Source organism: Lethenteron reissneri, chromosome 66 (genome assembly GCF_015708825.2).
Source record: "Lethenteron reissneri isolate LAM-NWPU_2019-01 chromosome 66, ASM1570882v1, whole genome shotgun sequence".
NCBI classification, from domain to species: Eukaryota; Metazoa; Chordata; class Hyperoartia; order Petromyzontiformes; family Petromyzontidae; genus Lethenteron; species Lethenteron reissneri.
This window is the reverse complement of record NC_083844.1, coordinates 1,863,474-1,891,250: the sequence shown is the minus strand read 5'-3', so window position 1 is coordinate 1,891,250 and position 27,777 is coordinate 1,863,474. Positions and strand designations below refer to the sequence as shown.

The 27,777-nt window shown below is 50.6% G+C and overlaps 1 protein-coding gene across 2 annotated transcripts in view; it reads left to right on the top strand.

Moving 5' to 3' along the window:
* LOC133360009 (glutamate--cysteine ligase catalytic subunit-like) overlaps positions 1 to 27,771 on the top strand; it is a 43,051-nt gene extending 15,280 nt beyond the window's left edge. For both annotated transcript variants that reach the window (XM_061578576.1, XM_061578575.1), the window contains 16 exons: positions 231 to 880; positions 5,069 to 5,181; positions 6,860 to 7,042; positions 7,436 to 7,546; positions 8,394 to 8,452; positions 8,585 to 8,721; positions 9,334 to 9,408; positions 9,534 to 9,650; positions 19,643 to 19,781; positions 21,010 to 21,125; positions 21,738 to 21,830; positions 22,130 to 22,234; positions 23,920 to 24,001; positions 24,624 to 24,709; positions 25,627 to 25,747; positions 26,237 to 27,771. In XM_061578576.1, coding sequence (XP_061434560.1) covers positions 734 to 880; positions 5,069 to 5,181; positions 6,860 to 7,042; positions 7,436 to 7,546; positions 8,394 to 8,452; positions 8,585 to 8,721; positions 9,334 to 9,408; positions 9,534 to 9,650; positions 19,643 to 19,781; positions 21,010 to 21,125; positions 21,738 to 21,830; positions 22,130 to 22,234; positions 23,920 to 24,001; positions 24,624 to 24,709; positions 25,627 to 25,747; positions 26,237 to 26,433 — 1,881 coding nt within the window. In that variant the 5' untranslated portion in view covers positions 231 to 733 and the 3' untranslated portion in view covers positions 26,434 to 27,771. The remainder of the gene's footprint in view (positions 1 to 230; positions 881 to 5,068; positions 5,182 to 6,859; positions 7,043 to 7,435; positions 7,547 to 8,393; positions 8,453 to 8,584; positions 8,722 to 9,333; positions 9,409 to 9,533; positions 9,651 to 19,642; positions 19,782 to 21,009; positions 21,126 to 21,737; positions 21,831 to 22,129; positions 22,235 to 23,919; positions 24,002 to 24,623; positions 24,710 to 25,626; positions 25,748 to 26,236) is intronic.
* The last annotated feature ends 6 nt before the right edge of the window (positions 27,772 to 27,777 follow it).

Below are 27,777 nucleotides of genomic sequence, written 5' to 3'. Positions count from 1 at the left end.
CCAGCTTCTTCTCTCGTTAGGATCTACGTCTTCGAGTTCATTCACGCTTTTTTATCTTCCAATACGAGTGTGTGAGAAGTAGCTTTTAATGCCGCTCTGATTAACCTCAGTGCCTCTTGTTCTAATGTGTTCACGCGCATGTTTTGATACTTGTTTTATATGTTACTCAAGCGTGGCTGTTCCACACTCACCTCGTTACCTCAAATCACTCTCTGCTCTCACCTCGTCAGCTCATCATACTTACTTACGTAACCTCACCACACTACCTTACCCTCACCCTCACCTCGTCACACTCTCTCACATCGTCTCAATTCCGCAAGTCATCTTTAACCTCAACAATGTCTCTCTGAACCTCATCGCCTCCCCTCACCTGCACTCTCACCCGCTCATCACTCACCTCATCTTGCCATCGCCCCCCTCACTCCCTCCACCAAACCTCGTCGCTCACCTCATCGTCTCTCCCTAGCCCCAGTCATCTCCCTCATCTTGTTACTCCCCTCATCCCCCCTCCACTTCATCAACTCGTCGCTCACCTCGTCATTCACCTCATCGTCTCTCTGTAGCCCCGGCATCATTCTCATCTCGTCGCCCCGTAACTCCCCTCACTCCCTCCACCTCGTCTCCCCCTAGACCCCGTCACCTCCCTCATTTCCTCCATTCGTCACCCGCTCCCCCCCTCACTCCCTCAACCTCGTCCACACCCCAACCTCGTCGCTTCACCTCGTCACCGAGGATGGCGCCGCAAATGAGAGGGACGACGCTGCGCTGGAGCGACACGAAGCTGTGCGCGGGGTTCGTGCGCGCACGCGGCCTCCAGCAGCTCGTGCGGGGCCTCACGCAGCGGGGCCACGGGGACCACCCGCTCCTCTGGGGTGATGAGGTGAGATCGACGAGGTGATAAGTGAGGCGAAGAGGTGATGAGTGAGGCGACGAGGTGATGAGTGAGGCGACGAGGTGAGAGAGACCAGGTGATGAGTGAGGCAATGAGGTGATGAGTGAGGCGACAAGGTGATGAGTGTGGCGACGAGGTGATGAGTGAGGCGACGAGGTGATGAGTGAGATGGGGAGGTGATGAGTGAGACGGGGAGGTGATGAATGAGGCGTCGAGGTGATGAGTGAGGCGACGAGGTGAGATAGACCAGGTGATGAGTGAGGCAATGAGGTGATGAGTGAGGCGACAAGGTGATGAGTGTGGCGACGAGGTGATGAGTGAGGCGACGAGGTGATGAGTGAGATGGGGAGGTGATGAGTGAGACGGGGAGGTGATGAATGAGGCGTCGAGGTGATGAGTGAGGCGACGAGGTGATGAGTGTGGCGACGAGGTAATGAGTGAGGCGACGAGGTGATGAGTGAGGCGACAAGGTGATGAGTGAGGCGACAAGGTGATGAGTGAGGCGACGAGATGAGGAGTGAGGCGACGAGGTGATGAGTGAGCGGAGGAGGTGATAAGTAAGGCGACGAGGTGAGAGATACAACGCGAGAACGACGATGTGAAGAGTGAGGGAACGAGGTTATGAGTGAGGGGACAAGGTGAGAGGGACCAGGTGATGAGTGAGGGGACGAGGTGAGAGAGACAATGCGAGAACGACGAGGTGAAGAGTCAAGGGACGAGGTGAGATAGACGAAGTGACGAGAAAGTGAGTGAGCGCGGTAATGAGGTGACTGAGAAAAAAAGTTAGAGGACGCGGTGATGAGATTATTTAGGGGACGAGGTAAATGAGACGAGGTTATAAGACAAGGTGAGAGGATGAGGTCAGTGTGAAGTGACGAAATGTGTATCTGAGGTGAGGTGGTGCGTTCCCTTTTGCCTCTATACCCATTCAGAAGCAGCAATTACAAGTACACGCCTGTGCCTCGAGCCCATTGCAGTGTGACTGTGTGAGTGACAGTCATTCTATGGCGGTTGCTCGCTCACAAAAACTTGCTCCTGCAGTATGTGAAGCCTGTACGGGCCATCTTTGTCTTTGGCGGTAGTTCGATCACGGAAACCAGTGACAATTGTCTGAACCGGTACCTGGGATTCCCCTAGGACGACTCGGCCTCAAATTAGTACCTGGCGCGATGTGTTAACATTGCCACGGGGAAGACAAATACGGCCGGGTGTGGTGCTGGCCACCGACCACCTCGTATGCCGTGACAGCCTTCGTAGGTGCTCGGCCAACCAAGGCTGGATTTTGGACCGGGCCAGTGCAGCCAGTGTCACGGGGCCTCGGACTGCCAGGGGGCCTCCAAGCCTCAGGCCATGCGCGGTGCGAGGCCCAAGACTTCCGAAGGAATTTGAACGTCAGGACCCTCAGTGCACACAGCGCAAGCTGATCGCTAGGCCCCTGGGTGCTTATAGCATAAGCTAACCACTAGGGCCCCCCAGACCCCTCAGCGCTTACAATGTGAGGGCCCCCAGACCCCTTCGTGTTTAAAATGTAAGCTGACCACTTGGGCACCTGGGCCCCCTCAGTGCTTACAGTGTGAGGGCCCCCAGGCCTCTCCGTGCCTAAAACAGGAGGTCACCACTAGGGCCCCGGGGCCCCACAGCAATACTAATGTTTGGCCCCTCGGTTCTTAAAGCGTGTGCTGACCACTAAGCCCCTCGGGCCCCTTGGTGCTGACAGTGTAAGTTGACCACTAGGGCTCCCAGGCCCCTCGGTGCATACATCAAGCGAAACACCTGGGCCCCTTGGTACATACAGTGCATGTTCTTGGTTCTTTCGGTAAAGTCACATAGAAGGGAAGTAATAAAATAATAAAAATAAAATGGAAGAGTGGTAGTAGGAGACTTGCAGCGGAGAAAATAATCCATTCCCTGCGGTCTCCTATTACCACTCTTCCATTGACATATTTCGTTGCTTCCTCTTAGTATCTTTCACTCGACGGTCAATGGTATAGTGTATAACAGATTGTATAATAATAAATAGTATAACATTTTAATGTGTAATACAATGTATAAGGCAATATATAGTATCGTAATTTTATAGTGAATATATAGCAGTGTGATATACAGTAGGGTGGGCAGAATAATACATAGTGTAATATTTCACTATGTATTATTCTAAGGTATAGGATGGTGTATAGTAATACAGTATGTAATTTAATGTTGGGTTTATCTATGGCAGCATATAGTACGGGATAGACCCGTGTGATGTAAGGGAAAAAAGTTTAGCTGGAAGCATATTACTGTTAGTAGCTCAGCTTATTGAGAGTATATTTAGTATACTGATGATACTATGTAGTTTATACTTTAGTTTTTTACGTGGTTGTTTAGTTACTGCAGCTATATACTATTAACATTTGTGGCACATTAGGAATGGATCACTCTTTCAAGTATGTCCTTGTGCAGCAAGGGAGTAAAGTGTGGTTCTGTGAAAGTCCTGATGTGCTGTGCAGTGCATCAATGCATGTGTGTACAGCAGCATGTGATGACTGAGTCGGGCCTGTAGGTGGCTGGCAGGGTCACATGGTTAATGGCGGCTCGGGAACAAGGCTGGTTGTAACACACGTGTTGTTGCATTTTACAGGTAAAGGACCCAAAGGTTGTTTTTGATCGTTATATAAATGTTCTAGACTTGTTCTAGACTTGTTTTAGACTTTAAGCTTGGCTTTGAATTGTTCGTTTGTGATATATGCAATTAGAGGCGTTTTAGTACTGTGCATTGTAAAGGGATGACGCACTGTAATTAGTTACTGTCATTGCAATTCTCTAACTCTAATACTGTTTAGTCTATAACCATGCCCATGTACCCAGAGTATGACTACTTGCAATGCTATTGAGAATAGAACACATGTAAAGTAGTAAGCTATACAATGGTGAGATACAGTACGTATACTGTACACATACAGTACATACAATGGGTGTAATATACCGATGTAAGTGGATGGTATAGATAGACATACAGCTTAGGATTAAAGTAATAGTCGAATAGTGATGTGCAAATGTGATTGTCAAAGACAAAGATGGTTTATCAGTAGTAGAATTGGGTTGAAGAGAAACGTGTTGTTGCATTTTACAGAGTGACGGTGCTGTTCTTCCCAAGATTAATATTAACCACAATAAATAAATGTGCTTGCCCTCGATTTGGAGCACCTGCCCACGTCCTTCATTTCGAGTGTGCAACACATTCCTTCCCTTTATTAATGCTACCCCTATCCCCTCCCTTTGATGCTGCTAATCCTGCATAATGCACGGGCATAATATAACTTTGAAAACCCCCCGCCCACCTCCTACGCATTTCACAAGTAGTACTAATCAAATTCCTGCATTGCCCATAAATATGCTAAATTCCTCTTGATATGCAAATTATTTTGTCAAGGCGCACTTCCCCCCTTCCAACCCAGCTTAAATAGACGCTCCAAGCGTGGTGGTGTTTCATTCAGAACGCTGTCTCCCCGACAAACCTGGTCTTCACCTGAGGACGGCTGCTTGCGTTGTGGCCGAAACGTCGTGAGAATTATTTTATTATGTTTTATTTTTATTATTTTATTACTTCCTTTCTACGTGACTTTACCGAAAGAACCAAGAAGATGAATCCCTGCAGTCACGAAAGCTTTAAATCGAATAAAAATACAGTGCATAATTAAAACGAGAGGCTTTAGTATAGTACAGTGCTTCTGTACAACTGAGACACTGGTTGGTACGCTACAATATGCTGTGACATGATACAATATTCACCAACAAGTCAGTTCATTCTGAAAACAAGACAGTTTGGCGGGCGCCATATTATGGCAAGCCATTCGTTATTTGACTTACCATAACTAGCTATCCCTTTATTTTAGCTAGCCGCCCATTTTCCCTAGCTAGCTGCCACACCGGTAGGAAGGTGTGTGGGGGAAGGCCAATTCAACACGAAATAATAATCAACAAAACACAATCAAGTAACAAAGAAACTTGTCGTTTTACTTCTAGTGCCACAGTGTTACTGACGAATGTGTGTGTTGATATTTTCAGTCTGAAAGGGGAATCGGCTTGCCAGTGATTACAATGCCGTGCCGCTGTTACCTCCCTCCACCTCTCTGTCACCTCCTCCTCTCTCCGTCATACCCTCCTCTCTGCATCTGCCCTCGTGTGAGCGCGCAGGTCGAGTACATGCTCGTCTCCTTCGATCACACGGCGCGCAGGGCCCGTGTCTTGTTCAACGCAGAGGAGCTGATCAACGACTTGAGAGCCATGGACGAGGAGGCCAACCCGGGGTGAGACCTCCTCACCCTCCCCTTCCTCCTGCGACGTGCTCACAGCAGAGTGGCCGTGCCCCAACGGCTCCAAGCCGTTTTTCAAACCCAACACTTTGCGTAAATTGTGAGAATTCCTACTGCTCCCCCCATTCCCCACCTCGGGGAGGAGCAGGAGGAATGCACGCAGGCTGGAGACAAGCAGGAATAATGACATGTAGAGGTGGTGAGGGCGATTGGGGATGGCGAGCCGATCCGAGAGGAATACATTTTCCGATTCCATTTTCGTAAACTTTTGGAATTGATTAGATTTTTGGTACAAAATATCCAGCCTCACCCATGCATTCTATATAATGGAATCGAAATTACACTGCTATGTTATTTTTTTAAACGATTCATTTATATACATTTCCCTTTTTGTTATTCGTTATCATCTGAGGTATTGAATTGTCACTTGTTTCGACGGTGCATGCAGTGAAATCGACAATGCCAGATGTGTGGCAACTGATTGGCTCACGAATGATGACATCACATTTACCATCACCTCTCAGACAATTCTGGCTCTCGTCTGATGATGCTGGGTGTAGTTACCTGCGAAACGTCGTACTCGAATTGTAAATGTTGTGGGTTTACTCTCCAACACACAATTGTGCTGAACTACTAAGTAATTGGCATGTTTTGTTTACGTGACAAACCATAATAATTGGGTGTTTCGGGTGGTGGCAGGTTTATCAACACATTTATATTTACGTGATCTAACCTAAAAAACTCTGTTATGGATACTTTTCGTTTGTTGACGAAATGCATAAGAAGGTGAAATGTGGCATCGCAGAACATTTTTCAGTTCAACGGTTATTTCCTACACGGAGTATCCTGTTTAGCCAGTTACCCAGCTAGTTTTTCAACGAAGTTCCGTGGTGCATCACCATGGAGCGAGCACAACAACGACAGAGTGATCCGCGGTATGGAGGAACGGGCGACATCAGAACACTAAAACGTGACAATATTAACCAAACGAATAGGCACAGTGCACCAAAGACAAGGACAAGAGGAGATGCGCGCTAAGTTGTAAGCGAATGCGGTCGATCGAATGCAACCATTACGGGAACGCAAGGTTCATGAGTTGGTTATGTGGTTCTCGCCTGCCGTCTCCTTCAAAGTGGACGCTAAAGGTCTCGTGACGTCATTTGCAGGTGTAGGCCCGTTGTGCACCAGCATCCAAGGGGGCGCTACGGTGGCGAGATGTTAACTACCTCGCTTGGTATGCAGGAGGTCGTGGGTTAGATCCCGACCTTGACGCCTGTTGTATATTTGGAGTTAGCATGTTATCCCCGTGGTGGCGTGGGTTTTTCTCCAGCTGCTCCTGTTTTTCCCTCCACATTTACTAACATGGTTATAGTGTATTTGGCTGCTCTATATGTCCACGTGATAAGCCACTTCGTTGAGCTATCATTTGTGGTTAGGTAAAATTTAAAAAATAGTTTAACAGTTTAAATGTTGCCTATTTTGAAGAAAAAAATACCCGCAAAATTACATGCATTGGAATATACATATCAATCATCTCCACCCTACTATGACAATATGGCAGGACTCCACTTAAAAAGAGTCATTTTGGCTCGGTGAGACTTTCTTGCGTGTACAAACAAGCAGGATGAAGCAACGCAATAATAATAATGGTAATATCTCTCCCATGCGGCAGGTACCCATCGCGGTGGCACCTGGAGTATTGCAGCTACATGCTGGAGGGGATCCCAGCGCAGCCGTACGGAAGCTCCATGGCCGAGCTGGCCAGCGTGGAGCCGAGCATGAGGCTGCGGCGGAGGGACATGCTGGCTCGGCTGCGCTCGAACGAGACGATATGCTCTCTCACCACCTTCCCCAGGTGAGAGGGAGCGTCGTCGGCGTCGCTATCCTCTTAGTGGAAGAAGTAGGCACCTGCGTGAAAGCTGAGCCCCTTTGTATGTATGTGTAGTGTCGTAGGTCTCTTCTCCCTTGTTGAGGCTTGTGTGTGTGCGGGTGGCATGCGGCACACACACTCAGCCGGAGACGAGGTAGTCGCAGGAGGCACTGTCCTTCCTTTATTACGTTCACGCCACCAACTCCGGCCATCTTTCTTTCTCACGACCACGCTGCTGTACGACCCGGTCGCTGTGAAGATGTCGGTTCAAACAGGGAGAGGCAGCCTGCATGCGTGTATAGCTGGTTCGCTCGCATTCACGCGCGGGCGACCTCGCTCACCCGCTGGCTTGCCTGTGCGTGGCTCCTGTTGATGCAGACTCGGCTGCCCAGGTTTCTCTGAGCCCGAGTGTGTGCCCCAGCACCGAGATGGACAATCCGCGTCCCTGTTCTTGCCGGACGAGGCTATCACCTGCCACCCACGCTTCAGGTGAGAGTGTGTGGCGAGTAATTGAGTGTGTGGAGTGAGGACATGAGTGAGTGCGTGAGATCTGGACAGTGTGGGGAGGGATAGTGTAGTAGCGGTCAGCACGCTGCGCTACTGAACCCGGTGGCCCGAGTTAGAATCACACTCATGGTCAACAAGAGTGAAGATTATCTGAATCGGTCCTGGGCCTCCCCTAGGTCGACTCAGCCTCAAACGAGTACTTGGGAGTAAACTAAATACATTTTTATTTTTTACTCTTTAGTTATTTCGGTGAAGTCTCGTACTTAGAAAAAATAATAGATCACGACGTTTCGATCGCCACACAAGCAACAGTCTTCTCTCAACTGAAGACGGTTGCTTGTTTGGCGATCGAAACATCGTGATCTATTTTTTTTTACCTACGTGACTTTACCGAATAAACTAAAGAGTATGAATTACTGCGGTCACGAAAGCTTCAAATTAGGATATTTATTTTATTTTACCAGGTAAGGCTCACAGAGCTATTTAGCTCTTTTCCAGAAGCGACAAAGTGGCTCATTGTGTGGAAATGTATAGCAGTCAAATACTCTAAACACATGTTTCTAAATGTGGAGGGAAAAACCGGAGGACCCGGAGAAAAATCCAAGCAATCACGGGGACAACATGCAATTCCAGGCAGCGTCGGTATCGAACCCACGACTTCTTGTATACCAGGCAAGGTAGTTAACATCTCGCCACCGTGGTTCCCTGGGATTAACGTCAGTGGGCAGGGAATGCTGATGCTGCGGGGAACCATTACGGAGGGCCGTTGCATTCATTTGAAATTAACAGGGACTTCGTCGGATTTTTATTTGTCGTCTTTTGCCCGCAGCGCGCTTACGAGGAACATCCGTGAAAGGCGAGGAGAGAAGGTCGTGGTGAACGTACCGAGTGGGTATCATTCAAACCAGCCGACCCCCTCCCCCTTCTTTTCCCTTTCACCTGCAACGTACAACAACAGGAGTATGTGCTGCGCTTCAAACCTCGCTTCCCCCCCCTTATCTACCTCCCCCACCCCCCTAGTCTTCAGGGACAGAAACACTCCGTCCCCATTCATCGACCAAATCCCGCACGGTGACGAGGAGGCGGCCATCGCGGTTACGGCTGACCACATTTACATGGACGCGACGGGATTCGGCTTGGGAAACTGCTGCCTGCAGGTAGAGTTAAGAAAAAAACGATTCAACTATTGTCAGGCATTTCACATCGGTGTACAAAGTTGAAACTAAACAATTTTTTTCTTATTATGAGAAAAAAATCATGATAAGAAGGCCCACTAAGCTACGTAGCTTTTTTTCAGAAGCGATCTGGCTATCACAAATGATAGCTCGACGAAGTGGGCTTATTATCATTGTCGTGTGGAAATTTACAGCAGCAGCCAAATACTCTGAATGTTCGATGATGATTCTAAATGTGGAGGGGAAAAACCGGAGGACCCAGAGAAAAAATCCACGTATCCACAGTGAGAACATGCAAACTCCAAATATACAGGCATCAAGGTCAGGATCGGACCCACGATTTCCTGTACACCAGGAAAAGTAGTTAACATCTCCTAGCCACTGTGGCGCCCCAGTTAGACAAGCCTACCCCCACGGGGCCCACTCATGTCCACCGCGGGTTTTGTGAAATCCCACAAACTGGCTTACGACACGAAAACGATTGAGAAACATTTGTTGCATGCACAGATTTTGTTCACTCTCGCGCACACAGAGTGACAGGCGAGAGAGAAAATGATCAATACGGCTTTGGAAGCTTTCTCTTTTGCGTCACAGGTTACACTGCAGGCCAGAAACATAGAAGAAGCGCGACATATCTACGACCAGCTGGCTCCTCTGTGTCCCATCATGGTGAGTGAGTTTCAGTGAGTATAGCTGGCTGCTTTGTCCCATCATTGTGAGTGCCAGTGAGTACAGCTGGCTCCCTCCATCATTGGCGAGTACCATCTGACTGTGTGCACTCGCCCCTCCTGCAGATGGCCCTTGGCGCCGCCGCCCCCTTCTACCGGGGGCTCGTGTCGGACGTTGACTGCCGTTGGAGCATCGCCTCCGCGGCAAACGACGACCGCACGCGACAGGAAAGAGGGCTCGAGGTGACGTTTAATCATCTTTTTTTACCCCGCCAAATGCGATTCTCCCCCCATTCTGATCGCTCTGTCTGTGTTCACGATGGAGATTCCAACACCCCCCATGAAAGCGGATATCACAGAACTACCGCTGAGATCCCTAGTTAAAAGTGCCATCTGATCCAGCGCTCTTTCACTTGTGCGTCGCACGGCAGTCACACCGATATTTTCATTTTATTTCATAGCCAAATTAAGTGCAGAACCAATTTAACATTTTCTTTATAGTACTTTTCATTCAGGTAATGTGCAGACCCGACACATCACCTTGTGACGCACGTGTACACACACCGTCAGCATAAGCCAAGGGTTGAATTAAGGGGGAAGGGATGACGAGGAGAGAGAGGGATACATCCTGTGAACGTATTACAGGTGTTGTATGAGGGGGGACCATCTGGCTTCAAATTCCTGCAGAACCAAATGTAATGTTGTGGGGGTTTTTTGTGCAAGTCATTGGTGACCTGGCTAAAACCGTTACCTCACTGCGCTAGAATGCACAGATTTAATCACAGGCAGCTGAGACCTGGCTTCAAACCCAGAACCGCAGTGGTGCTGGCTCACTTCCAAGAATGTTTTATTTATTTGTATAATCGCTCATTGACTGAGCAAACCTTGGGGATTGGCAGTCGACTATAAAAGATTTTAGGCAGCGATGGCGAGGTGCGGTCGCACCAACGGTGTTTGGTCGTGGTAACCTCTTGACCGTTGCAATGATTTTTCAGGCTGCACGACATCTATGAAGCCGTGTATTGCAATCAGGGTTTAAGTTCTGTCACTGAATATCTTCCGGTTGCTGGCAGGTGACTGGAGTAGGTGGCTCGTAATGAGTAGGAGTAGGAGCCAAGCCGTAGTGGTGAGAGATATACAGGATATTTATTTTATTTTTGGGTGCAATTGTGAACAATAACAATATAAGACACTAGTGGTAAGAACCCGGCATTGCCCAGGGGAAAATATATATATATAAACTTCTCTTACAAACATAACATATACATACACAAATACTAAAAAGTTTTATGTATGTAAAAAGTATTTGCGTATAAATTTTACGTGATTAGGAGAATGCAAAATAAACTCATACTGAATAAGCAATGCAACTGTGAACGCAAATGATGGACCACATAATAAACCAGTGTGGTCTCCGTCTCTTCAATGTAGGAATAACAGGATAGCATGAGCTCTCTCTTGAAGCCTTTTTGCTGTAAGCAGACCTCAACATGGACATTTAGCTCCGCAAAAGTGGCATACGCAAGTATGCACTTCACAAAACAAAGACGGTATATAATTGGGAATAGGTAAATGAGGGAAATTGGGGAGACGGGAGGTAGGGCAAGTAATGACCAAGCGGTGCCGCAAACAATCGCTGGCAGCCAGATCGCCAACAGGACACTTGGCAGGCAAGGAGGCAGACAGGAGACTTTGGGATGGGGCGATGAGATGTGGGATGGCGAGGAAGTTGCGCTGCATGAGCGCCATCATGAACAGCCACTGGCAGCCAGGCCGCCGAAATGGTGCCCGGCAGGCGCGGGTGCAGGCGGGAGACCCGGAAAGGAAGCGATGTGCATGGCGCACAGGGCGGCGAGATGTGGGCGCGGCTCAGCGAGCACTCGCCGATAGCCGAACTGCCCAACAGCAGGCGTGAGGTAAAGAAGCACACGTGATTTTTATTTTTATTTTACTTTTATTAATTTGAATTTTTTTTACCTACGTGACTTTAACGAAAAAACCTAAAAATAGGGCCTCTCAAAAATAATCAAACTGGCACATTTTGCTGACCCCCACACCCCTATCAAAGAGCCTTTTTTGTAAACAATGTCTCTGGTGTGGACCAATCAGTTTCAAAGACAATGCATTAATTAGCAGAGTATTGTTTTTTGTTTGCATTTGACTGCAAGTATTGTGGTTAATGTAAGCATGATTCCTTGCAAAAGGTGTCAGTTTTGTTGCCAGAAAAAAAGGGGAAAAACCCTATTAACATCATAGGAGAGTTTACGTAGAATCTCTTGGGCAAGGACAAGCAGGTTGTCCCTGGTGGATGTTGGTAGTCCGATAGACTCGAGGTCTTTTCCACTAATGGAGTGAAGTTTGTCTTCAAGGAGAATGAGGGCCTGGTTAAAAATGACATCAGAAAAGTTCAACTCGATTCTAGATTTGAAGCTTTCGTGACTGCAAGGATTCATATTCTTAGGTTTTTTCGGTAAAGTCAGTAGGTAAAAAAATTAAAATTAATAAAAGTAAAATAAAATAAAAATAAAATAAAAATCACGATGTTTCAGAGGCAACACAAGCTTCCGTCTTCAGGTGGAACCGTCACAGCACGCTTGCTGTATCAAGTAAATGAGAAATTCCAAGATATACTACCCCGTATATATGCTGGTTGAGGGGGGGATGAGCCAGGACAGGTGTGAGGGCCGTCGGCCCCCGGGGTCCCTCCCGCCTGCATCCCCTATTCCGTTTACGTTACCCCACCTCCCTATTATCCGCTACAGTTTCGCCGGCATTCGAACGCGACGCCCCTACTGTTACAGCCTCGCGCCGCGCTCCCACGCTGCGAGCATACGTGCGCACAGCATCATCAATCGAGCGCCACACTCCCCCTCTTTACACCGCTACGTACAGCTCTCGTACACTGCGAGCGTGTGCCCGTCTATAGCCCTGTGCGGCACGTTACCAATGCGCATCCGTATCCGACACGTAACGAACGTATGCGCACTCCCACCCACACGCCGCTCCGCGCACTCCAACTCAACTCACGTTATGATCGCGCACCTGTATCACACACGGAGTGAACACACGCGACACCCACTCTCGCGCCGCTCTGCGCAGCGCTCCCCCGAGGCGAGCCGCAGCACTACACTCACCCCTGACTACTCGCGTTATGATCGCGCACCTGTATCGCACCCGGGGTGGACGCACGCACACACACGCAGCTCCCCACGCGACACTCTGCACGACAAGATCACGCGAGACCACGCTTCGCTATTAATGATTTATTATATGCTACCTGCGAATTGATGTTGAATCAGTGAGTCGACGAGGCTGGCCTGTTCCACTAAACCTGTACCTATTCCCTATCTATCGGCTATTATCCTACTTCACCTCCCCACTCACCGTCAAGTGTCCACGGCGGTCCGCTGACCCTTGTGCTAACAGCGTACCTCGGTGCGTCGCACGGACGTCCGGGTTGCTGGCTGGGGCTGCTGCTGGTCCTCTGGCGCTGGAGACAAGAGAGCGATTTCCCCTTTGCGCTCCCTATTTATCCTCCCTACCTCAAAGGGATCCGGCTCTGAACAATGGGCTCGCGATCCTCTGACACGCACACGGCGGTTCCGGGCGCTTTTGATATGCTTATAAATGTGCGGCGTAAATTCTAATTTATCCCTTTCTCATGCATGGCGCCGTGCTCCGTCGCACCATGCGCGTCGTTCATCACCACGGCGCGCTGCTGAAGTTAAGCGCGGAGCTTCCGCATGTCCCCCACCACCTGCCCTATCAATTGCGCACCCTAAACTATGCCGCCCCGTCCCTCCTCCGCCTGTCTCGTCGACCCGTGGGGAGTGTGTGTGGGGGGAAATGCGCCTCAACCTGCGGTGGCCGAATGCCCCACGCCGCGACCATACCATATTAAGGCCGGTCGCAGCACCGCGGCGCAACGTAGCACGGGGGAGGTCATCCAATTCCCTGATCGCCGGAAACCGTGAGAGTTAATCCCGATAAGGGTTTCTCGGATAAAAACCGGTCTGCCAGGTGACCTCCCCTCGGAGCTCTATGGGGGGGGGGGGAATGCGTGCGGGTGTGTTCATGTGAGGTGAGGTGAGGGGGACAAGGGGTTGGCTCCGTTGCTTGGTGGTGGCGAGGTCGGGGATGGGGCGCCTGCCGAACGGCGTCGTGGCGGCGGCATCACACAGACCCCCTTTTTATTATTATGGTAAGGTTGGTGCGGCTTGAAACTACGGCTAGTCTACATAACAAAGGACTGAGCCTTTGTTATGTAGACTGGCTGAGAGGGTGGGTGGGGTGCCAGAGTTGTTAAAGTGCAACTGCTGCTAATGGGACCGATCCTCTGCCATGTAGATGGTAAAAGCAAAAAAGCAGGTCAGGAAGAAACAGCCTCCTGCTATGTTGCTTGGTGGGTAAAACTTATAGCAGGAAACCAGCGTGTGAAATAAGAAGCTAAACATGATAAAACAAAACTGGCTGTCTATCAGTAAACTGTACAGTAACTCAAGAATAGTTGTCTGTCAAATAAGATGGTCCAAATATGTGTAGTTAAATATTTTTTGCATGGTTAATCACATCTTTCCAATGATTACTCAGTTTGTACCCATCATCACGGTTGAAATTATGTCTGTGTTTGTATATTTGTATGGCTTCGTGTACAAACCTTTGATGGTAGCCAGGAGGTTTGCAGAGCACCTTGGTCTCGGAAAAGACAATTTCATGAGAGCCCACAGAGTTGTAGCAATGATCGGCAATGGTCGAAGAATCAGTTCTGCCATGTTTCAGATCTGACGTGCTCACGGACACGATCAGAGACATGACGTTTCGTTTCTCCAATGTAGTAATCACCACAACTGCAACTCAGTTTGTAGACTCCAGGGTACTGTAAGTCAGGAACGACATCCTTCACAGATGGAATCAGATCACGGATTTTATGCACTGTACTGAATCTGACTTGGATCTTATGTTTGTTTAGAATTTTGGAGATCTTTTTGGTCACGCCTGCTATGTATGGCAAAGTGATAGTTTTGGTCGGAGTTTCATGTGTGGTGCCACAACGACGTGGCCGCTCTGCCGAGCCAGGGAGCCGCCCGGCTTCCACCACTGCACTGCCCCCCATCACCCCCCCCACATAAGCACGCACCCGCACCCACGTAGGGCCTTGTGGTCGGGTCACCTACCCTGAGTTTTCACCCGAGGGCCCCCTCGGGGGGTTACCCCACGGTTTCTCAGGGCCAGGGAATTGGACAGGACCCTTCCCAGGCTAAGTAACACTGCGGCGCCGTGGGCGGATTTGAGATCGCACGACCACGGCGAGCTCAGAGAGCCCCGCAGTTAGAAACGCATACAAACACAAACACGGGTCAGCAAGGCAGATAACTAGGATCAGGACCCGGGGCTGCTGATTAGCCAAAAGGTCAAAGGCCGGCGGGATCGCAAAAGGACGGGAAATCCTAGGCTCAGGATTGGTCGAGAGACCAAGGCGGTCGGGACGGGGGCGCCTAGCCTTTGATGTGGATAGTTTAAAAGAAAACGCAGGGGCAGTAGGGAGCTCTCTTCTTCTGGAGTAGTGACACGGGGTCAACGACGAGGGAGTCATCGGGCGAGCCGCAGGATCGTCTGCAGGACGACCTGAGCGCTGCAAGGTCACCTAGGACTACAGACGGTATCGTATTACGCGCCTTACAACACCTCAGAGCGGAGAGTAGGATCCGTAGGAGAAGGTTAGTTCGGGGTAAGGACGAGTAGGAAAGCGGTGTAACAGAGAGCGCAGCATAGAATAGGGCTGCACGCCACTAGAGAGTGGGTTGGAAGCGCCTTGCTGGCTCGTACACACACACGGGTGGCTCGGTGGGTTAACAAGGGTTAATAAAATCTCGAGCGTAGTAACAAAACCGTGTTGTTGGGTGTTTTTGAACGTGGTATTAGCGTGCACTGCATTCGCGGGTGTGTGGTCGTTGTATGCGTAAAGGCCGTGGTCTCTGTACGATGGTGCGGGTACGGAGGTGTGTGTGTTAACGCCCGGGGAGAGCACTTTTGTGTGTTGGCGTGCCTACGCAGCCGTGTGAGAGGAGAATCGTCCTTGCACGATACTTGTGTTGACGTGCACGCGCGAGTGCGGGAGGGGACGAGTCGTCGTGTCGGCGTGCACCCCGCTCGCGTGTGCGAAACCGCGGTGCGCAGTGAAGCTGTTAGCTTTGTGCGAGCTTGCGTGTGCTCGAGCGCGTAATCGGCTGCGCATTGTTGTACGGTTTATCTCGCGCGCACGGCGGCGGCAACTTGAGTCGTTGTGTCGGCGTGTGCCCCGCTTGCGTGTGCTCGTGTGATCCCGTGTTAGAAGTGTGAACGCGTGTGGTACGGTGTATGCGTAAGCTCTCGTCGTGCGAAATCGGCGTACCCCAGGTGCGCGATCGTAACGTGAGCGGCCAGCGCTGCGCAGAGCGGTGCGAGAGTGGGTGTCGCGTGTGTTCACTCCGTGTGTGATACAGGTGCGCGAGTATAACGTGAGTTGAGTTGGAGTGCGCGGAGCGGCGTGTGTGTGGGCGTGCGTGCGTTCGGTCCGTGTGGGTTGCAGGCTCGCGATTAGGAAAGGGAAGTATCGTAGTAGAGAGGGGCAGAATACTACTCGGTAATTAACCATGCCCATTACGCGGACCCGCGGTGGAGGGGAATCCTCGAGCGACGGCTCCCACACCATGGGTGAGGAACTCAGCAGCGGTTCGCACAGCAGCGGGGGAGCGAGGGATGATGTTAGCCCGGCCGTTAGCATTATTGAGGGAGGGATCTCGGGGGCTAGCGACCCCCACACATGTGGCTGTTTCTGTATGGTGGGAGAAACAGCTTGGCGGATGGTGCAGTCAGAGTATCCGTTCATCCTGAGGGCCCGATGTACATGTCTTAATTCACTGGCCAGGTGGTGTTGGTCAGAAATGCCATGAGCTCTGTGGTATAGCGTTTTGATGAGAGAATTATTTTGAGATGGGTGGTGGTGGGAATCAGGTTTCAAGTAGGAATCTCGAGGTTGGGATTTTCTCGTTGATCTTTGTGGAGGATGTCCTCACTCATGCCTTCTTCGTATTTTTCACAGAGTCCCATGGGGTTAGATAGGCTGCAAACTTGAAGAATTATGCATAACAGCAATCTCAGTTGAGAAGCTTCTGTCATAGCTTCATCAAGATGCTGATCATCCTCGAGAATTCCACGAAGATTGCAAGCTTCCATGTATGTTTGACAGACAACTCCTTCCACTGTGTTTAGGTCTTGGAAATTTTTTGGCCCTTTGACAACATGGAGAAGCATTCGCAAAAATTAGCACTCCTGATTATTGGGATGAACTGTGTAGACTCTTCCTAAGAAATCAGATTAACCATCACCAGCACGTCACTTCCATGTATAGTAGGAGGGAACTAAAGGTAAGTGATACAGTAATTTTAGCTGTGACGGTCCCACCTGATGACGGAGACTTGTGTTGCCTCCGAAACGTCGTGATTTATTATTTTATTTAATTTATTACTTTTATTAACTTTTATTTTTATTTTTTACCTACGTGACTTTACCGGAAAAAACCTAACAGTATGAAGCCAAGAATTCTCCAAACGGCCTCATTTCTGCTGATGTATCTTCCTTTGACAAAAAGGTGAACTTCATCCACACTTTTTCCCCTCTTTTTGTAAAGCAAACACAGCCATAGCAGACCCTTTGTTGATGCATTTGCAAACATATTTGATAGCTTTCACAGAATTGCAGAATTCCACATTAATGTGGGCCTCAAATGTATTGCACTGAAGAGGGCAGTCGGGAACGACTTACTGGTTGTCAACCTTCATTTCATAGTTAGTACCAGGTCTGAGCGTTGTTTGAAATCTACCATCTTCTGAGGTAGTGGGTAGTTTGTGATAAACTACCTCAGGACGTAACGACCCTGCCTTACGCGAGTCCCAGGCACAGCTGGCCCAGCTGTCAGTACCTGGTAAGGGCCCCTGACTAGGTACTGACATTCTGCATCGCGTAGTCATGACCTAAAACGTCTAGCTTTACTCCAGAATGTTTGGCCACTTCCGACACCAGCTGTAGGGAGTTAAACTGAGTCGCAGACATACTCTTTGGAGGCAACACATTTATTTATACCAACACAAAGGGGTAACTGCCCCTTTACCAGGTAACAACCTATGGTGGTGGACCACCAGGCAAACTACACTAATTACACTGGGAGTAGCTCCAATGTACAGGACCCTAGCTTGGGTTCAGGTCCACGTGTTGGTGACTCTTCTTGGGCGTAGAATGTAGAACGTGGATTCTTTAGGATAACCACAGCAGCCGGTCCATCTAGGGAACCCGGCTTGTATCCTCTGTGGTGTGGCTGGCTCCGCCCTCAGCTACAACCACCTTAGAAAACCCTCGAGCAGGATCTCGGCCCTGAGACGTGACCACCCCTAGCCTCCACTTGGGGGCCCTTTGTAGACTTTACCGGTTACGTGTCTTTTGGGGTCAACCAGAGTGCCATGGCTCTGAGTAACCCCATTCCCATGACCGGCACTCTCACACCCTATCCTGTAGGGGTCGGCACTGCACGCAGAGCATGGTGCCATCCAGCACTCCCAGTCTGTGCTCACCGAGCCCCTTTAGGGCCGGTACTGCATCCACATACACGTGGTGCCAGCGATGTTAATACATCGCACGCCGTGCCTCTATAGGGCAGGCATTACACAGTGACATCCGCAATGTCACGACAATAGTGTAAAGGAGAGCCGACACAAGATTGCAGGGGTTTCGTCTTTTAATCCTTTTCTCCCATCCACACCTGTCCCCAGCCGTCCCAATCTCGTTCCCGCCAAAGGCCCCCTCTTCCCACGCGTTCTCCCCTTATATCTACTCGATCACCCCTCCCACTAACCTTCCTATTGGTGGGAATCCTTCCCCTGACACCCCTACAATAGTACTAATTTCATAGAGTGTAGTGGTGAGGCATAGTCCCGTGCAGAGCCCCCCGGCCTCGCCTAGATTGTCCAGCCGGCCGAGGTCGCACTTTTGCAGGCTGGGGCTGGGCTGCTACCCCCCCCACCACCATCCCCCCGCCCGCTTTACAGTAAGAGTATCTAAGGGCTATAATCGTAGCATCTACCGACCCTATAGTATTAAGAGCACATATTGGGGGGGGGGGGGGAGAAGACGACATTACACTTTGAATAATTAAACTCAGCGTTGTGTGTATTTTTTTAGCATTTTTTACGGGAGTAATAATTCCCCCCACCGATCACGTGTGTGAGTTGCTATGGGAACCACGGCTCAGCGTTTCGCTCATGCGCAGATGCATGCTCTGGCGTTGCCCTGTGCTTATAAAATCAATACATTGTTAATTGCACTACTTTAAACTTGACATATGTGAAATACGAAGAGCACTGGCTCACCACGGGGCTTATTGTGTGGTATCTGGGTACTTTTATGAAACATATACCCCACAGTTTGCGAGTTAAATCCGTCACAAGTTGTGTACACACACAAACAGACAGACCCACAGACAGACAGACAAAATTACTTATATAGGTAAGATTATTATATATAATCGGCATAATCATTGGTTCACTGCAGCTAAAACACTTAGTCCTACAAGGCTGTGGTTAAGTTAGGAGATGTACCAAATGTGCTCGGCATTTGGAGGCCGAGAAGACCAGAATCAATGATTTAATGTTTTCAGATAGGTAGTTATATATCCGGACAGCAGAGTGAAGCAGAGCTTCTGTCCAGGGAGCAATGTTCTGGGAACCTGCGGGAGGCAAGGGCATTCCGGGAGCAGAAACATATTCTGGATTGCCAACCCAGAGAGGCCCCCAGCTGAATTCAAGCCCTAATTTGGCTGTGCTCCCTGTTTCGCTCCTGTTAACTGATCACTGGACAGCGCTTGAGATGTCGTGACCGAACATTATGCGGACAAACGGTGCTCGTCTGTCATTCGAGTCGGCGACCTGCGATCGGGGGTGTCGCTGCTAAACACCGCGTCACAATTAACTCTGCAGGGGGAGTGTGTACGTGCTCGCGAAAATATGTGACTACAGTTTGAGAACATTTTCCTCTGAAGATTTGAAATAATAATAAATATAATAACGCGTTGTTCCCTCGGCACCGGGTTTATTGCCATTTTTTACAGCCTTTGGTTGTCGTGGCCATGAGGCGACAGCATTGAGCTTGGCACCGCTGAGAATCTTTACAATCAAAATGTCAATCCGTTCATCTCCCTTTTGCAGCCCCTGACAACGTCCAAGTGGCGAATCCCCAAGTCGCGGTTTGACTCCATCGATAGCTTCCTGTCGCCCGGCGGAGCGCAGTTCAATGACCTGGAACTGCCCAAGGACGAGGACGTCCACCTGCAGCTCCTGGATGCAGGCACGGAATTTCTCCCTGCCACGATCACCTACCCTACCAGGCTCACCTCCACCACTATGCTCACCTCCCCCAACATTCTCACCTCCCCTGCTTTACGCACCTCCCCTGCCATACTCGCTGCTCACCTCCTCTGCCATGGTCAACTCCCCCGTCGCGCTCACCTCCCACGCTGCACTCACCTCCCACGCCGCACTCACATCCCCCGCCACGCTCACCTCCTCCGCCATTTTCTCCTCCTCCTCTACGCTCACCTCCCCCAATGCGCTCACTTCCCCCGCCATGCTTACCTCTCCCCTTCTTCACTCTCACCAACCGTTTATTGGGGTTATGGATTAATCGCGCATGCTGTGAAACACCGAAGATTTTTTGACTTGCCGTGCCGGTTCAGCTATCAGCTGCTCCTCACTGGTCGCGGGAACGTGACTCGGTGCTGCGTGACCACAGGCATGCCGGCGAGGGGACCATGATACGTCATGTCGATTGTGATGGGGCTGAGTGCGACTAACTGGCTGGTGTCCCTTGCAGGCCCCCACTTCCCCACCCCTACAACCCATCCCCTCCAGCTCTCTACTCTTCGCTTTTTAAACTGGTTCAGGCCATAATAGAGGGGGGTTTTCTGGGTGAAATCGCGGAGATACAACCAATTTGTAAGGTTTGTCACTTAAACAAAAGTACCAATTAGTTACTCGTTCAGCACACAGGCTGTGTGTTGGAGAGTAAACCCCACAACATCTACAATTCGAGTACTGTGACATTTCGCTGGTAATTCCAGGAGGAATTAAGGCCGAAAGAGGAGGAATTCTCCACATTTCTGGCTATCGCCTATTGAAACTAATTGATTTTTAAATTTGTCACTGCAAAGTTTTTTTCTTCTTATTCGAGTGACATGCAACGTTTGTGTGTGTGAACTGTGTGTGCATGTGGAGAAGCAGTAGTGTAGCAGTTAGTGTGCTGCTCTACGAAGCTGGCGACCAGTGATGATTATCTGAACTGGTCGTGAGCCTCCCCTAGGTCGACTCAGCCTCAAATAAGTACCCGGTGCAGTGTTTAAGCATCGCTCCTGGGTAAACAAAGAGGGTCGGACGTGGTGCTGGCCACGCACTCCCCTTGTGTACCGTTCTAGCCGTCATCGGTGCTCTCTAACAGTGCTTGCTCCCAGCAGCCTCTGTTCAGGGCCACACGGCAGGGATCTTTGTCTTTTTGCATGAGCCGTGCCTCTGGCCACCAGGCATCGATCCGCTGCTCGCTCAGCACTTTGCTCACCTCTTCATCCGCGACCCCCTCGTGCTGTTCTGCGAGAAGATCCACGCCGACGACGATGAGAACGAGGCCTACCACTTTGAAGTGAGACATCCGCCAGTGCACTTTATGAATATTATTACATTCGCTTGTTTACCCATAACGGCCTCGCCAGGTCCCAAAAATATTTTGCAGGAGAGTGCCGCCAATTTTTGTGGAAGAGGGGGGGGGGGGTTGCGATATTGCTGCAGCTGCTTCTGTGTGCTGCTTATTTGAGAAATTTGTAGGTAAATTTTCAGCATTGGAATGTTGTTTGGCCAATGCCGGTTGCATCGTGTGGTGTATTTTTTTTTTGCCTGTAGGATGAAATCGGGGAATCCGTAGGAGACCCGTAGAGAACAGGGGGAAAAACACACACAAAGCTTTCCTCGCTGAAAGGTCCCCGAGTTGGGAATCTAACCCAGGTCTCTTCCTGCTGTGAGATACAAGTGTGTTACTACCGATCCGCCCTGCCGACCCCCGAATTCCTCACTGGTGGTGTCTGTGGCTACCAGTCGTGTGCCTGCCTAACCGGTGACCCAATAAAATATTCCGTGAGAAGTGAAAGCCTGACTGGAGTACACCCACGAGGGATCGGCGTGTGTCTTCCATGATCGTGGGCACTGACCGGAGTGCATGCCCCGTGTGCATGCGTGCGTGCGTCCGTGTGCGTTGCAGTGCATCCAGTCCACAAACTGGCAGACGTTGCGCTTCAAGCCTCCGCCGCCGAACACCAACATCGGGTGGCGCGTCGAGTTCCGGCCGATGGACGTAAGCCTCTCCGAGAGGGCGACGCGGATTATACGTTGAGGTGGAGTCATACCGAGATGCATTTGAGGCTTGGAAAAGGGGTGATGATGGGAGGAGGGAATTTCAAAGTCGAGCAGTGCGTGGGTAGAAGCAGAAAGAGAAGCGTTCTGACCACGCAGTGTGGTGAGTAAGTTGGTGAATAAGTGAGTGGGTGAGTGAGTTGGCGATTGAGTGCGTGTGCTGTGACATGCAATCGTTGTGGTTGAGCACAGTGCGGGTCAGATAAAGCAGCCAGACCGAGTCCCCAATGTGTGGTGCAGGTGCAGCTCACGGACTTCGAGAATGCGGCGTACGTGGTGTTCGTGGTGCTGCTCACGCGCGCCATCCTCTCCTATGGCCTCAACTTCCTCGTGCCGCTCTCCAAGGTAAGGAGCCGCGTCCCTCCCCACTGACCGTGCGAGCGCTGCCGGGAAGCCCATCCTGGTCACATTGCAACCCGGCCGCTTGTATATAGGCTGGCGCAAGTGGTAGCTCTTGTGCCTCGGGTTCGATTTCCAACTCGGGCACGTGTGAGCACTGCCGCGAGGCTCGACCTGGTCGTATTGCAACTCTGTGAAAACAAAAAGAGGAAAAGTGGGAATGGTGGAAACAGCCCGATGCTGCAGCCCGACTTCCTAACCCAGTTCCACCCACTCTTTCTGGACAAGTGCCTGCGCTGCACGAAAATCTGACAATCCCAGATCCATGTTTTCAGCCATCTTCGGACCCACAGATAATCCAACTTTTCTATGAAAGACAATTATCCTCGATTGCGACGGATAGCCTATGATAATGGTAGAGCTTGTGTCTTCCCGACGCTAGTATCTTTATGAGTGGATTTTGTTCTGCATGCGTTTCCTCCAAGTTCTCTGCTTTTTGCAGTTAACGTTTGACCTTCTATAATGACCCCATAGTTTCGACCCATGTTAACATTGTGACTAACGGTACGTTTTCGTTACGCCCACCGCTTCCCACACACATACACACACGTGCACCTTCGTGAAATTACCAGTGCCGCTCGCGCTGCAAAGTTGCCATCTCCTGGCTCTGGCTAGGGTATGGCAGTGCAGCAAGTGGATTCATTGCCATCTGTATTCAATCTGCAACCCCCCCTCCCGTTCACACACAGTGGGCTTTCTTCGAGTGCTCTGCTTTCCTCCCACGTGTACAAACACACGTTCATAGAGTTGGCCTAAGCGTCCAAATACAGTGACTCCTCTTACGAACGAGTTAGGTTCCATAGGTCTCTTCGTAAATCGATTTGTTCATAAGTCCAACTTTACTCCCGTCGATTCCAAACCCGTTGTATGGCATGTACGCTAAACACAGGGAGTTTAATAATCTCATGCAGCTGTAGATGCCACTGTTTTCTTCATGTTCTGCAGATGTAGATGCCACTGGTTCTGCAGATGTAGATGCCACTGGTTCTGCAGATGAACCTTATGGCACGACCCCCGGGATCCCATTAGCCCCCGGCTCTCGCATAAACTAAGTTGCGAGATAATGTTATGTCTGTTGAAGGTGAATGATATGGCAATCTATTACTCTCGACGAGCTCCACACGATGCGGTAATCACAGTTTAAAAGTTTTGTTTCTTCTGCGCATTCGTCCTCGCTGCGCTTGGACGACATGAAAACAGAATAATCCGTGCCAGGTGGTTCGCGGCGTTTATGTGTGCGGTGGGACAGAGTCGCCAATTTTTTTTTATTAATTACGTTTGAAATCCGTTTATTCGGGACCCCGGGGTCTCACCATAAGGCTCAGATGTTGATGCCACCACTGACATCAATTGCACGGCAGTTGAATTTACGACTGTTCGGTCTGTTCGTATCTTCAAAAATCCGTTTATACGTAGAGGAGTCCCTGTAGTGGGCCTCAGAGCTTGGGCGATTTTTAGCAACAGGCACTGGTTCCGGTGCCCCTGAATCTTACGAAAACTGTGCAGCGCGTAACAAATGTGATTTTTTTACTTTGCTACTTTTTTATTGCTTCTCTCAGGCACCTTTGGTGCAAAAGGTTGCCGCCTAAATGTTTGGCACATCCCTGACCGTCAATTATCTTCTGCCACAGGTAGATCAGAACATCAGGAAGGCGCAGAAGAGGAACGCTGTGCTGGAGGAGATGTTTTATTTCAGGAAGGACATTCAGGCAGGCAAGTCGAGCCATTACAAATCATACGTTGTCTTTTTCCACAACTTTACTCTGAGTGTGCTCTTGGTGTCGAGTCACGAGATGAAGAATCCATTCAGAAATCTCACATGGCAGTGACCCACTCCCATCCCCGTGTTAGACAATAGCACACAGAAGTGAATATCCCGGAACTATTTTTGAGATCCCTTCTGCAAATGACCTCCGTGTCACATGGTAGTGGGCAGCACTCTCCAACTTGCCCCGGTGCCAACAGCAATGTTTGTTGCATGGCAGTCAAAGCGATATTTGAAGTCTCACATCTGGAATTTGGCGAAGTTAAGTGCAGAACCAAATTTTATGTCATGGATTTTGTAATTTTTGAGCAATCATTGTTGACCGGGCTGATACCATCTACTCACCACACTTGAGAACCCGGTTTCATCGCAGGCGGTTACTGAACTCCAAATTGGATCCCAGGGTCTCAGCGGTGCGGGCTCAGCCACGCTGACCTCCAAGCCAACGATCCGGACCTCCTCGCAACCCAAGCCTTCACCCCAGCCTGCCGTGCATGTGTGTGTGCATCACACGAGCGCTTAACCTCGCTCACGGTCGCTCGCCATGCAGTTTATTTTCTTTGCGACCAGAGGTGGACGCTCCCCCAGCAGATGACACCGAGTCCGAGGACGAAGTGGGGATCCTCATGAGCATTGACACCATCATCAATGGCAAGGTGGGCAACCCGGCGGGGCAGGGCTCGCGGCCATCCTCGCAGTGTCAGGCCCTGCGGGCTCTTGCAGCGTCACGCTCACCCTTTGCCATCCACCGCCATGGCTGTCCAGAGCACCGCAACAATCGCTTGCTGTACGTCTCGCTGCCGCCATTTTGTGCGGTGGCGGAGTGGTCGGCGTGCTGTGGCTAACGTCAGTTGGCGAGCGAAATCGGAAACAGTTCTGGAAACTCCGCCCCCCCCCCCCCGTGCCCGTAAATAAAACCCATGCTAACGCATGTGATGAATGGTAAAAACCCCATGACTGTGTGGGGAGGCCATCATCCAAGCGGTGGATTGACAGTGGTAACTTATGATTAGAGCTCGTCTCCCAGTTATCACGTGAGCTGCCTTCAAGCGAGCAGCTCTACTCAAAGCAGTTACTTGCACTTCCCGTGCTGCAGACTGGCTCACCACTTTCCAGTCATGGATCCATCCCACATATCATCAGCCATGATCAATACAGTGCTGGATTCAGGCCTCCCCCAAGGCATTGCTATCTGTCGCCATCCTGTGATGCAACAAATCGACGCGACAATCCTGGTGAGAGTAACACTGATAAACTGAAGGCTGCAGCTGACACTGCCTGCCATGGCGTGGTGTGCTGTGCTGTGGAGTGTGGTGTGTACGGTGTACTATGGTGTGTGCGGTATGTGTGATGTGTGGGCTGTGCTCTGATGTGTTGTGTGTGCTGTGGTGTGCTGTGATGTGTGCAGTGTGTGCTGTGGTGTTTACGGTGTGTTGTGATGTGTGCGGTGTGCTGTGATGTGTTCGATGTGTGTTATGGTGTGAGCGGTGTGCTGTGATGTGTGTGGTGTGCTGTGGTGTTTACGGTGTGCTGTGGTGTGTGCGGTGTGCTGTGGTGTGCCGTGCAAGAACAGGTGGGGGTGTTCCAGGGCCTCATCCCCATAGTCAACAGCTTCCTGGAAGACATGGAGGTGGACGTGGAGACTTGGTGCACGATCTCCCACTACATGGAGCTCATCAGCAAGCGTGCGTCTGGTGAGTGCACTCCAGGGGATCATCACCCCTTCTCCAAGTGCGAGTGATGATGAGTCCTGACCTCGTGCAAGCCTCATCGTCGTTGTGCAGGGGATGATGGCCGACAGACGAGACCGGTGTTGGAATGGCAGCCATAAGAGGGGAAGCAACCGAGGAGGTGATGACCGCAGATTGTTGATGGCCAGGAGCATAGAAGCGGGAGCGTTGTACTGTACAATTGATTTTGGGGACATTGCCCTCCGCTGCCGACGACGTAGCACAGCAGCAGCGTGTAACGCCTTGACGTGCACGGTGGTCGCCCATCCAAGCGCTCTCCGGGCTCAGGAATCCTGATCGGGTTGCGTGGTGCGACGAGCTCGGGCGCCTAACGTGCGCGAGAGACTTCGCACACCGCTACGTGCATGGGAGCGGTGGTCGTCGTCGTCTCCTCCTCCACTGCCGCTGACGACGCTGCGGTGACCGCGTGCGGTTCTCGTTGGTTTCCCCCAGGGGAGCTAGGAACGACGGCCCAGCGGCTTCGCGCCTTCGTGAGCGGCCACCCTGACTACGCACACGACAGCGTCATCTCGGAGCGCGTCAACTATGACCTGATGCTGCGCTGTGACGCCCTGTCGCGTTCGGGGCCCCACCGCCATGGCGCGGACCCCTTGCACGAGCTCAGCCACGGCGCTTGCCAGACCGGATAGCTCACCTCGCTCGCCACGCTCAGCGCACTTACCACGCCCACCAGGCTTGCGATGCTCACCACGCTCACCTCATTCGCCAATCTTACCTCGCTCACCGCACTGAACTCGGTCACCTGCGCTCACCACACTCACCGCGCTCACCATGCTTATTGCACTCTCCTCACTCACCTTGCTCCCCGCACTCACCACGCTCACCTCGCTCGCCACAATCACCTTGCTCCCTGCATTCACATCGCTCCTTGTGCTCACCACACTCTGATAAACCCAAAGGTGAACGCCAGGTCACCCCCGTTACAGCAGGGACCCTGTGGCATGTGGGCAAAATGCGGGCCATGCTTCGTTTTTACGTGGCCCGTCACTCCACTTCACATCAATTCATTGTTTCACGGGGCCCTTCATGTCATATAATTGGATTAAAAAAAACAAGACGAAGCTTTTGTAGAAGTTGTGGTGGTCTGTGGGTTTCAGGTGAGGTCAGCAGGGAACCGTGTGTGAATTGTCCACTGCAGCCTAACAAATGTAAAGGTGGACCGAAGTGACCGCATGTGCAGATTTAACGTGTGCAGGCTTTCACGACCTGATGCGATTCAAAATAGTTTTTTGGTTAGATGGCTGCGAGTAAAATGTTTGTCGTTACACCCTCCTCCAATTCATGAAATCAAATGCTTGGAAACTAAGTATGTGTGTGCTGTACGAATCGGTGAGTGGTCATTGTTACTGTGAACTTCACTCATTGATTACTCCACCCATATGCACACAGCGTTCAACCAGATCAAAACGACAAAGACAAAGACCTTCCCTATAGCCTTAACAAACTGTTGGGGCAAGTGGTGTTAGTGACAAGGCTGGATTATGGACCGGGACAGTGGGGCTAGTGCCCCGGAGCCTCGGACTGCCAGGGGGCCTCCAAGCCTCAGGGCGTGCACGGTGTGTGGCCCAAGACTTCTGAAGGAAGTTGAATGCCGGGACCCTCAATGCGCACAGCAAGATGATCGCTAGGCCCCTGGGTGCTTATAGCGTGAACTAACCACTACTGCCCCCAAGACCCCTCGGCGCTGATAAAGAAGTCAACGCAGCAACTAATAAAACGAGCCAAAAAAGGTCGTGTCCCGTGCGTCACGTCACTCCAAATGAGGCTCCCCCCCCCTGTCATTAATAATGATGAGCGGTTGACGTCACTCCACATGGAGCATGCTCTTCATTAATAATCATGAGCGGATGATGTGAGGCACCCCCACTTGAACGCAGTGGGCTCACATGACATTGTTTTTTTCCGAGACCAAAGTACTCTGCAAACCTTTGGGCTACCATCAAAGATTTGTTCATTAAGCCATCCAGATATAT